General features: G+C 42.9%; 1 protein-coding gene across 1 annotated transcript in view; it reads left to right on the forward strand.

Moving 5' to 3' along the window:
* Nucleotides 1-224: 224 nt before the first annotated feature.
* The window catches only part of LOC144721133 (acid-sensing ion channel 1-like), a 117857-nt gene continuing 104832 nt past the window's right edge, over nucleotides 225-13249 (forward strand). The window contains exon 1 of the mRNA XM_078598528.1: nucleotides 225-950. Coding sequence (XP_078454654.1) covers nucleotides 225-950 — 726 coding nt within the window. The remainder of the gene's footprint in view (nucleotides 951-13249) is intronic.

Consider the following 13249-nt stretch of genomic DNA (forward strand, 5'->3'; position numbering starts at 1 on the left):
TTTTCCCTCTGCTGAAGTCTTGACAATTCTTTTTTTGGAACATTACAAGTTGCGATAAACTCACAGAAATGCTGCATTTTTGGGCACGAGAACAACTGAACTGTAGCCGCCACAACACTGCCATTGCCGTAAAATACCAATGACGACAAAAGCACGTTTTCTGCCAACAACAAATTGCGCAAACCTTTTCTTAAAAAAAAATGCCAATCAGCATAATCTGCAGCATGCCTCTGCCGTTCGAAGAGAGGGCAGCCGAGTCACCCGCAAAGGGACGCGACCTGGAGAGGGAGCGGCGGCGGCAGCGGCAGCAGCAGCAGCGTGGGGGCGATGGAAGATTCGAACGGGAGGTGGACTCCCCGCCGGCACCTTCAGCGCCCCCGGCCGCGACAAGCGGCGGCGGCCGCTCGTTGTCAGACTTTGCCGGCGGTAGCACGCTGCACGGCGTGTCGCACGTGTTCGCGCCGGGCGAGCGGAGCGGGCTGACCGCACGGCGCACCCTCTGGGCCCTCGCCGTGATCGCCTCCATCGCCCTGCTGCTGCTGCAGTGCGTCGACCGCGTCGCTTACTACCTGCGGTACCCGCGCATCACCTCGCTGGACGAGACCTCCAACCCCAACGTGATCTTCCCGGCGGTCACCATTTGCAATTTCAACACCCTCCGCCGCTCGGCGCTCACGTACAACGACCTGTTTTGGACCGCCGAGCTCCTGGGTCTGCCCGAGGGCGTCATTGAAGCCGAAGTGGCCGGGGCCGATCTGGATGGCGAGCGTCCGAGCCTGGGCGCGTCGCTTGGGCTGCCCGGGGTGTCCACGGCGGACGCGCGGAGGCCGGGCCCCGGGAGGACGTTCAACATGTTGGAGCTGTATGCGAGGGCTGGCCACCGCATGGAGGACATGCTGCTGCAGTGCCGATATCGAGCCGTCGAATGCAAGCATGTCGACTTTGTCACAGTGAGTGCCGGTTCTGAGCCAAACCATTCGGGGACCATGGGGTTACTCGCAGGTGGATTGGCGTCTCGGCCGCACGTCCCGTTAGGCTGTCAGTTGTCGAGGTTTTGTTGTGGTTTTTGGGTTTTTTTAAATTGTTAAATATATTAATTGTGCTCCTTTCCAATGAAAGCAGAATAATACGAATTTTGGGGTTTTTTGATCTTCTAACCAGTCGTGAGTGCATCGTGGTGGGTTGGGGGTATGGTTTGAAATGACAGTTTTTGATTATTCTATAAACTTAAAGGTTTAAACTCTATTTTATATTGGTCCTTGGCGTGCAAATTAGCTCCAAAATGGCCTTTAAATAGTTTAATGTTTTTTTTCTGACAAGTCTAACCTCATTCAATCAGTAGATGCATAAGAGAACAAATGGATTTCCTTAATAAAATAAGCCAATCCCATTGTATTGAAGAATTTCATTGCACATTAAGTTGAAACATTGAGCTATTTTACTGCCTTTCGTGGCCCACAATTTTACTGCTTTGTTCAGTTAAACCATGGATGCTTAATGCCACGTTTTAATTGAGTTTGGTTACATTAAAACAAGTGAACCGTAACAGAGGTAACAACATAAATTTTGTAGAAAGCTAACAATAACAAATATCTACGAAAAATAAATGCATATTTGATCGAGCACAAATGACCTTGCGATGTGGCAGTAGCCTCCCCCATTGTGCACGTGGCCTGTTCGGAGAACGTATTGCTTCACAAAAGTGCATTGACAATTACCAGGGTAAATTTCGATTTAAAGATTTCGTGACTGCAGGGATTCATCTTCTTGGTTCTTTCGGTAAAGTCACGTAGAATGGAAATAATAAAATAATAAAAATAAAACATAATAAAATAATTCTCACGACGTTTCGGCCACAACGCAAGCAGCCGGCTTCAGATGGAGAACAGGTCTGTCGAGAAGACTCTGTCTTCTGTCTGCGTTGTGGCCGAAACGTCGTGAGAATTATTTTATTATTTTTATTTTTATTATTTCCATTCTACGTGACTTTACCGAAAGAACCAAGAAGATTAATTAGCAGGGTCTCTTTCATGAAGATATGCCGTGCATTTTACGACGTAATTTTTTGGGTTGTCCCGCGCGTAGCTATTAATAACAGCAGCAATGTGTTTGTAGCAACAATAAATGTGAAATCCCAGTACAAAATGAGAGTGAAACGTACCATTTTAATTGACTTGGCGGTGTGTCAATACAACGTGGATGCTTTTATTTGCTGTGCGCGTAAGTAAATTGAGGAATGCGCCACCACTTGCCATTATTTTTTTGCTCCTGAGCGACTCATTAGCGGCATTTCATTTGTCTACCGGGAACTGCAGGAAGGGCTGACTTGAGTCAGTCAGCTGTGAGCGCGCGAGTGCATTATTACCACAATTGTGCCAGTGGAGTGGGGAGAGATGTACTGACTATTGAAATTAAAGCGCTAGCTCTCGGCAGCTGTAATTATTGTGAAGCCGTTTAGGGGGGGGGGGGAGCTTCATGTTTCTGAAGCTGCAGTTGCAAAAGTATATTTATTTTCTCTTCCTTAATCAAGGCCGTGTCAACGTTTTCACACCCAACAATAATTTGGAGAGCTCGGTACCATTCTGTTCGTGTTTTTTTTACGCCTCGATCTTTCCCTGAAGCCTCTGATGAAATACTAGCGTGGATGGTGGGTTGGAGGAGGAGGTGTTGAAGGGTAGGCAATATTTGTTTACATTAAAAGTGAGCAGGGGCTAGTTTAGTTTGTCAAGTTTGCCTTACAATGACTTGCTCACAACACTGACGGTGAAAGGGCTTCCATTCAAGGGAGCTTTAACAAAAACCCATGTAACCTATATTATGAATAGTGGTTATTTTTCGATTTAAAGCTTTCGTGACTGCAGGGATTCATCTTCTTGGTTCTTTCGGTAAAGTCACGTAGAATGGAAATAATAAAATAATAAAACGAAACATTATAAAATAAATATTTTATCATAAAATAAATATGTTTTTATGTGTTATTTATTTTATTTTATTATTTCCATTCTACGTGACTTTACCGAAAGAATCAAGAAGATGAGTGGTTATTTTGTTCTATTTTTCCATGATGGCCAGACTTCTTGGAAGAGGTGTGAACACCCACACTTTACCCCACTAAACTTGTCGCACCCATCCACTGACTGTAATATGCCTGCTTATACGTGGGTGGGCAGAGAAGGGGCGATTTAAAATACTTGCCACATTTTTTCAACTGTGGTGCCAGGAAAATGAATTGAACCGTCGACCTCTGGATTGGTTAAGTTGGTCCCACCAAATATTAAGACACATGAATCCCTGACACTGTCCTATATCTTTATCATCAGCAGCAGCCATCATCAATCCACTGCTGGATGAAGAACGTCCCCAAGCCTCCACCATCTGTCATGGTCCTACAATGTTGCAATCAATCTTGCACTTTTGGGGCACATTTCATTCGTCTTTATAAATGGCCATCGCCACTTCTAGCGGCGTGTCCTGCCGAAGCCCACACACGTTTCAACATCTCCCTATTGTTTAATCCCATCACTATTTCTGCCATACAAAACAACAACCTGTTTTCTTGCTTTGATACTTCGCGTTTCAATCACAATGCAACAATAAGTTGATTTCCTTGCCAAGGTTACAGAAAGCTGTGTAGTTGCACACGAACTTAATGGCTCTTGAATGCAATTCGATGGATTTTTTACGTTGCTTTTTTATGTTAGTTGATACTATTTAAATGATTAAAGAGTCACTGCAACGTATTGGTGATTACCGTATAGCAAATTTGGCGTGTGTCACGGTTGATGGTTTATGATGTTTCGAGTGAAATTCGGAATATCTCATGGTTTACATAATTTATATTAAGTCACAAAATAATTTACTCGGGATAATTATGGACAATTAAGGGTTGCAATGCTGACTTTGGGAACATAAATCTGCAAGTGCAATTCCAAGTAATTACATTTTCTCTAAATCACTGATTTAGATTTGCTGATTATCTATTCATGATGCATTTTCTGCTCTAAATCTCCAAAATATTTTGCACTGTAAGTATGCATTTTAAAATGTAAACCTAGATAATTGTATTACAAAAATTAAACACATCTGTCCCACTTATATAATTTGTAGACTTCAACTGGCACAAGATATGCGAAGACATGCTGATTTTGATATGTTTATTCTGCAGCCAAGTGTGCTGTATCTGAATTGAAAGGCTGCTCTTTAGAAAGCACAAGTTTAATTTCTCAAAATGTATTTAATTTGCATACATTAATTAGAGATAATTGTATCCAGCCATTGTTTACATAGCAACCAAAGCCATGGCCTTGTATATGATTAAATAGCAGTATCAGTTAATACATTTTTTCCCCACAAATCTTAATATGCATATGCGTTAATAATTGTGTTGCCACGCTACTGATGCACGAAAACATATGTGTGTGTTTTCCACGTGCATATGTGTGCATGTGCCTTTTGTACCACGTGTATTTGTGTGTGTACGATGTGCACGTGTGTTGGAGGCTGTGTGGTGGGGAGCGGTAGTCTAGCGGTTAGCGCACTGCGCTACCAACCCGGCGTCCCGAGTTTGATTCACGCTCACGGCCAACACCAGCGACGATTATCTAAACCGGTCCTAGGTCTCCCCCTAGGTCGACTCGGCCTCAAATTAATACCTGGTGCGGTGTGTAAACATCGCTGCTGGGGAGACAAAGGCGGCCGGGCCTGGTGCTGGCTACCCACCCCCTAGTGTGCAGTGACTGCCTTAATATGTGCTCGCTAACAGCACTTGCCTCAACACTCTGTTAAGGCTATACGGGGGATCTTTGCATTTGTTGGAGGCAGTGGTCATTAGCAATCGGGAATGATGATCGCATAGACTATGGGTACAAATCCTTTAAAGCGTCTATCACCCTCAATCAGTGTTTGTTAATGGCCTCACTCTCAAACAACCGAAAACAAATAGCTTGTAAAGTGTGTTCTTGCAGACTCGAGAAACTGAGAATTAATGATGTGATCACTCCTTGTCTGACATGATGCCACACATCTACTGTATATATATTAAAACATGTTTGTGGGATATTATATCCATTTTTACATTAACCGAGTTGAATCTTCTCTACTTATAAAAAAAATTTACATACCTAAATTTGTCCGATTTTAGTCCAGTAAATCGATTTTCCATACGTCTAATTTATGACTGCATACAACATAATTACCTCTGTGTGGAGAGCTCCTTATTTCTTTGTGTTATTCAACAAGGTAGGCAATGCAATTACAGGACCAAAGAATGGCTTTTCCCGAGCACTTAAACTTCCCTTCTTTAGTACAAATTGTAAATGTACACAGTATGAAGCAGGAAAAAAAATCGACAAACATTATTCCAAGATAATGCATTGTTCGTAATTTTTTTTTTAAAATGAGTAACAGTTGCTAGAACACAAATTATGTATTAAAATTAATATTTTTATGTTGTCCATTTGCATAAACCTGCTAAACAATGTCCATGTAAATCTAGAAATTAAAATTGTATAACACATTGTGATGTCCAGTTCAGAGTTCATCCATCACAGCTCAGCTGCCCCTTACCGCAGAAGGCTACTCGAAGTTTATAGGTTCAGATGAGACAGTCACCATGGGCGGAGCAGTGTTGCGGTTCACGTTGTACACTCACATGCACCTCCCTCTTGATAATCAACTACTGGACAAGGGCCTTCCCAATGCCATGCACATCGTGGAGGTTATATGACCACACTTCACCACGTTGGACCGTGCAGGTTGATAAAGACGGGGAGCGATATGGACGTGGATGCGTTAAAGTAAAGTATTGTGTAGCATTCTCTTTGGTTCTTTCGGTAAAGTCACGTAGGTGAAAAAATAAAATAAAAAATATACTCACGACGTTTCAGGCGCAACACAAGCGCCCGTCATCAATGCATTTTGCTACACTGCCATCTGCTGCCCGCCACGACGGGACTGCAGCCCCTAACAATGATAAACCTCTTCTTGGTTCTTTCGGTAAAGTCACGTAGAAGGAAAATAATAAAATAATACAAATAAAACATTATTTTCCTTCTACGTGACTTTACCGAAAGAACCAAGAAGATGAATCCCTGCAGTCACGAAAGCTTTAAATCGAAAAATGATAAACCTCGTCAAGCCCGGCAGTGGCCCATGCAAGCATTAGCCAGTCTTAACCCGGCTTAGCTTCCGAGGTGTGACGAGGTGTGACGAGGTCGTGCGGATTCTGGGTGATTTGGTCAGAAACAGTTCACGTTGAGACGGAGGGGCACTTCAGCCGAATAGCGAAATTCACACTTCCCTCTTCCCCACCACAAGAGGGAGCCACGCTTCTTTGTTGTTGGAGCCGACAAGGGGCCGTGATGTCGTTCCCAGGAATGAACGCTGAGGGACGCTGTCCACTGCACGGGCAAGCAACGAGCCACCACCGTCAATTTAATCAGAGTTGTTCTATTTAGGTGAGTAGTCTTAAGTTTGCAGTCTGTGGATGGCATTTAGTCATTCTCTTAGTTAAGTCGACTAAAGTTGTAAAATGTATACTCTTAGTTCTTTCGGTAAAGTCACCATGTAGGTAAAAAATGAAATTAAAATTAATAAAAATAAAACAATAAAATCACGACGTTTCGGAGGCAACACAAGTCTCCGTCATCAGGTGGGACCTACGTGACTTTACCGAAAGAACTAAGAGTATGAATCCTTGCAGTCACGAAAGCTTCAAATCTAGAATTGGTAAAATGTAGTCCATTATTATTGTTGTCAGGCCAGTCTCTCAGTTGAACTAGGTAAAGTATAGCAAGCAATTGGCATTTTAGTCAATCTTCAGTGCACCGCTGTCTCTAATAATGCTACTAAATTTTATGTGTCTGTGTCTTCATTCAGACAAGTTAATTTTTATGTCATCATAGTCACGAGTCATGCGCTGGTCACGTCTGATAATTAATGTTTGTCAACCCGTCGTCATTGTTGATTAAATAAAATAAAACACATTTCTTTGCGAACATATTCGTCCCGAATTGAATGAAGGGAATGAACACTGCACACCTCACAAATGCAATTATGGTAAATTCTCACTGCACTTTGCTTATAATCCAGCTCAGTATAACGAATCGAACCAGGGTCCACATATTGGAGGGGCCTAGTGCTATGAAGAGGGGGGAGTGGAATTGGATAAAACACTCCATTTTTACTCCTTCCACGAGGGCGCAGGCCACGCTGTGCTGCTGATCCATTACTCTGTTGTCACAAAATTGCAGTTTAGTTTTTCTTTTATGATTTCGATGATTAACTTTCTCTTTTTGAAGATACCAAATGTTATCAAGGCATTGATAAGTCTGTTTCAGGCGCGTCGTGCGATTACGTTTCTTTTCCAATTTCACCAATCTGTTTTTTTTTTACCCCCGGTGCGTTTGACGGAATAGATGACGTCGTGTGTCAGCAACTAACAGAAATGTTCATTTGGCCACTGACAAATAGACAATCTTGCACTGACTGCGATGGCCCTTACACTGCACGTACAACGATTCTCGTCACGATACATTGCTCTTCACAAAGATTAATTGTAAAAAAAAAACTGCCCAATCGATACAAGCGCTCTTGTGAAGGCCATTCAGTACACGCTTCACAATCCAGCCAGAGCCTCACCAGCGTGTGGAGACAAAATACCTGCGACACTGCACGCGTTTTCCTTGTGAAATCCGCTCGTACACAGCCGTCGCCTTTAGGTGGGCACAGCTGGTCTCCCGCTTGCTCCATCAAACTGTCGGATGCAATTTGTCGCTTTGTGTTCGAGAAAATGTTTTCCTTCAAACCTCTCTTCAATCCCTTCTCTTAGCGGCCCTTGGTGCCAGAATATGGCGACTAATCACCTCCCTTTATGGTTCTCAGTTGTGCCCAGAAGTACCTTGCATTCAACATTGCAGAAACCACAACATGGGTTTTCTATTACATCCGCCTGCTGACCAAGCCTTCTTTCCAGAAATTCTGTATATCTCCAAGGGCTTTGTGGCATTTTTTTAGTATTCAAAAGAGCATTCACCTCCACAACTGTGAAATGCCAATCTTCATGAAAGAAACCCCATTTCAATAAACCCTTCTCGATGGTTTGAGCAAAATGTTAAATACGTGACTGTACTTTTTACAGGGAAACCTTTTACTACTGTAAATCAAATCTAATCGATTTTTACACAGACAATATGTGTTAGATGGATAAGAACATTAAAAGTCATTAACTTGAATCGAACTTCATGAGAGCAGGTTAGGTAGAAATAAACCCATGGAAATAAATCCATGGAATATTTGAAAGTTGGCCTCATACAATAGCAGATATGCATTTGAAATTATTGTCACAGAAGGAGTTAGAAATGCGGAATCGTAGTGTACGTTTGAAAAGTTGTTTGTTTTATAAAGGTTGGTATAAAAGATTATTTGGTTGCGTACAGACCACCTCCATGGACTATTATGAATAAAAGATCCCGTGGGAAGCCGGACTATGGGTGATGGATCCCCAGGGAGATGCATGTCTCGCGACACCTCCTCAGCATTGGAATTACCATCACAACAGCCGCACATTGTCCACCGAAGGACACATTCGCACAAACTGTGTTCATTACATAGGCTCCTTTATTTATTATTTTGGTACCACACTGTTAAAGTGCATGCTTTTTGCCCTTGGTTTAATTCTAAATTACAATCCATGACATAAATGCTGTGTATTGTATATATATTTTTTTACAATATGTAGATTCGTAGCATTTTTCAATTATAGAAGGAAAGTTTAATAATGCAATGTAGGAAAAAGCAACGTAATAAAATATATTCACGACTTAACAGCAGCTTGCTTAATGTGTTCAGGGCGATGCCGTGCCTACTGCTTATCTGTTAATCTGATTATGAGTAATAGCGTCCCCATTATTAATGCTCAAGCAGAAATTGCTTTCTGATTTAGGGTTCACGCGCTGATGGCGTTGGTTGGAGCATCGATTTTTTAATTATTATTTTTGAATTCATGCCGCTTTTCAGCTGCACTTGGTCACGTGACGTATTCCCAATTAAGACTAATAACATTCCTGCAGCTGGGAAATTAGTAAGGCAAGCGCCAAAGTGAAACAATTATGAACAAAATCTGCGGTAGATTGTCGTGATGTATTACATAAGGAGTTGATAAATGAAAAAAAACTAATCCACTGCATTGCTATCAGCGGGGAGAGAGAGTGTGACCTTCATTGTGTATTCCAGTAATATTTGCTGGCAATGCTAATTCAACATTACGAGGAACTTAATTTGCAACTCAGATTCACATGGAGCAATTCATCATTGATTAGCAAAATAAAAAAATGTTGGTCTGGGGGACTTATATATATAAAGGAATAATTTACCAGCGTTATTACAGTTGTAAAGAAAATCTGCAGGAATATCTAAATTCAATCAATCCAAAGGCAGTTAGGTCCAAATGAGGCTACGTGGCATTCGCGAGTGATTGATTTCCGTTAAATTAAATGTGCTCGCTTAGGTCCATGCAGAGTCAAGCTAACGTGCAATTAATAAACCCTTTTTGTACCAGCTGCACATTTCAAATTCTGGAATGCATTTTTCATGCAACGCGAGCCGCTCCAACTCACCTCCACAGCCCTACCCCCAACCATCCACATCCCCTGTCCCAACCGGCTTCCACTCCTTGCTTTCTATTCCCTGACCACACCCACCTGCACGAAGGCTGCAGACTGAATATTGCACGCTGCACCCGGAACCAAACCTACCCAGTCAGGACAATTCAGGGGACACAAATGTGTAGGGGACTTTAAGGAGGAGAAAAATGAGGGGCTCGGGTAGGGCACACATCTCCTGGCTGCTGTGGACATGACAGAAATGTCGGAATGATTACTCAGTCGCATGCGTGCATTAAAACAAAACAAAAATCCGAGTCAGAGTTGCAGCAACTGCACTGCTGGTGCTGTCAAAAGTTCCATGTGCTTGCATATTTGTTCAGTATTTTCCAAGAGTTCTGAGATGCCTCTGTTCGTGTTTGCTTGGACTCCTGCAGATACTGCCTTGAGGAGCCCCAGGGGCCCAGGGCATTCTGCATGGTTGCAGTGAACTCCCTCTGAATTTCACAACCGCTTGCCAAGCAACACCATGGCGGCCAGGCAGCCTCCCTGAGAATGGGCCACGTTCTCTGCTCTGCTTAGCATTCCGCACACATGTGAGCTCACCCAGTGGAATAGGCAGACTCACAAACAGCAGTGCTCATTTCCACGCTTGTGTATGGAAGGATTTTTCTACTCCATTAACCCTTTCAGCCACGACGTTGTGTTTATGTCCAGCCTGTTAAATTGAAATTCGCAAATGTGTTGGCGTGTGATTGGGTAGCTCCTGAGGTTTTGTTTCGCGGCCTGCGTGTTTGCGCTCAAAGTTTCACCGCGTTAGACGGCACGCTGTCGCACACCCCACAGGCCACTCATTTGTGGAAATATATCTATTTTTTTTTAAACTGAATTTTTTTTTTTGCATTACACCTGCAAATTGCCCGAGTGAGGGTTAACTCCATTAATGTGTTGGGTGATGCCTGGCGATCTGCCCTCGTGCAGCCAATGGATTCCTTGCTTTACATTCAAGTTTGGCTCAACTCATCCTGGAGGCAAAGCTGAATGCCAACACGTGACCTCTAGAGCTCAGGATGTGGAGGCTCCTACCAAAGTACTCTTTTTAACCGGTTATTTTTTTCTATGCCATATTGCTTATTTTGTTTTAATTCACATTGTCTACTCTTTAATCATTCAGTTCCCTTCAAGCTACTGTCTTGTCTTCTATTCATGAAGCATGTGCTGCTTGGTAGCACGAATAAATATTTACAGTACGGGTGCATTGCTGCAATTTCTTGCTTACGACACTGCCGACGGAAGGACCTTCGATAGACGGGCGCTATAAATGGAATTTGGCCTACTCTTCCATACTGGCTAGACTTTTTGGAAGAGATGGAAATACCACACTTTACCCCCACCACACGTGTCCTGCCGATTTACTGACTCCATTCACACTGCTGGGTAGACAGAGGCAGCAGGGGTTGGAGGGGGGGGCGATTTCAGAAATGCGCAGCATCATTGTTTCAACTTCCGTCCCGGGAGATCGAACCGACGACCTCCGGATTGCAAGTCCAGTGCGACAACCATAACACCGCGGCAGCATCCTGCCTGGTAGCATATTATTTTAATTACTGTCATCATTATATTCCTTTCCGTGATTTATAGCTACCTTTGTTCTGCTGAGGTGAAAAATATTCCTTAATTGCGAATCCCACCCCCCTCTACTATCATGAAATTAGGGTGCATCTTGAAATGATGGTGGCACGAGAGATGTTGAGTTGTATGGTTTGTGCTTGTAGCTGCGCACTTATAAATACCATTAAAGCCTAATCAATATCACAACTGTTATGAATAAATATTTGTTGCACCTCCAGGCCACACTGCTCAATAACGCAGACAAGCCGTCGCACTAATCCATATTTATTTAATTTCTATAGCCCCAAAATCACTGAGACAGGCATTGCAGTCCAGCCCGCCGAGGAGCTGTCTGCTGTCATACATAATGTTTGTAATAATCGTGTTCCTTTTTTCTCTCTCTCCTGTGTTCACGCACACACGCTTACGTAATTGTGTCTGTCGCCTTGGGATTCATCCTGTATTAAACATAAGGAATGCTGACAAGCAGACAACGGCCTGCGCTCGCTGTGTGCTTGTGTGGCAGACGTATTTTTGGTTAATTTTTTTATTTTAAGATAGTAATTTTCTGAAACTTAAATTGCCATATTTTCATCCACCCCCCCCCCCATCCCATCTCAACTCAACCCTTTGTATCATAGCCAAAAAGTAATTGGATTTATGTTTTTATTCTGTAGCCATGCTGTGTTTTACAATTCTCGCATTGCTCTCACTGTTGGGGTTTCAGGTGGTACAAATCGTATTTCAGATAACTACACGAGTGGAACACACGAACACGTGCTTACACACAGTGACATAGGCTCATACAAGACAAAGATGCCTTGTGTAGTCTTATGGACTGCGCTGTTAGCGGCACCTGTTAAGTCCGGGACGATGCACAAGGGCACAAGGGAGTGGTGTGGCCAGCATGGCCGCATTTGTCTCCAAAGAACTGATGTTTGCACACCACACCAGGTACTCATTTAAGGCTAAGTCGACCTAGGGGAGGCCCATAACAAGTTCTGATACCAGTTTCCATTAACGGATTGATGATGAATTTAAGTCCAGTTGTTGCCATGTTCATTGCGGAGTGTGCTAACTGCTGCAAAGTAGCTCCCCACAGGGTCATATACTCACTTACACAGTCACACGCACAAACGCGTACACATACAGATAAATAGGGACGCACACACAACGATTCGGTCGCTAAACGTCAAAAACAAAGCAGAGAAGTCATTAAAGTTTAACGGCTCCTTTACGTCAGCGGTGTAATAATGTCAGGAAAGAGAAAGGGCTTATCTCTAAAATTTATATCTGCATGGTTTATTTTTTGCGCGTCAATTTTTTTTCCCAAAAAAGACCTACGGGTGTGTGTGTGTGTCTTAATCAACACCAACTCAAGGCTCCCCGTAATGCTATAGCGGTGTTCACCGAAAGGGTTTTTCAAATGGCGAACGCAAGAAGGGAAAACACAGATTCGATCTCCTCACCTGCAATTCATCATTCTCTTTTTTTTTGGCAATGATCACGAATGTAGAGACTAATATGACTTGATGCTTGCGAGTTAAATTGAAAGCATCCGCCTTAACCAGCGCGCGGGGGGGGGCAACCCTCAAGGATGGATGAAGAGCTGCCATAAGAATTAATTTAATTCCATTGAAATATGACTCTTCGTATTTGTTACCGTGCACTACAATGTATTGCTTCATGTAAATACATTTGAGAGGCAGCGAACAGTGACTTCATTGTGTGTTTTACTTATATCCGATATGGGATGGGGGCTGCATTCTGTGTTTTCACAGAGTGGAGCACGTGACTGGGGTTCGTGTTTAATAGGACATCATGTGCTGTTTGCTCGTTTTGTCTAAATACTATGAAATATTCCATCCTCGATGCGGGCTGTCACAACTAAGCACAATAAGCGTTAGCGCAGGTGTGCCATTTTGTCTGACTCCCCCTTTAAAAGAAATTAGTTTTTTATTTGTATATATTTTTAGTGATTTGCTTACCTTTCCTATACTTTGCACTGCTATCGTGTTTTTGAATTGTTGTGGTAACGT

The sequence above is a fragment of the Lampetra planeri genome, chromosome 10 (assembly GCF_965212315.1).
Source record: "Lampetra planeri chromosome 10, kcLamPlan1.2.h2, whole genome shotgun sequence".
In the NCBI taxonomy this organism is placed as follows: domain Eukaryota; kingdom Metazoa; phylum Chordata; class Hyperoartia; order Petromyzontiformes; family Petromyzontidae; genus Lampetra; species Lampetra planeri.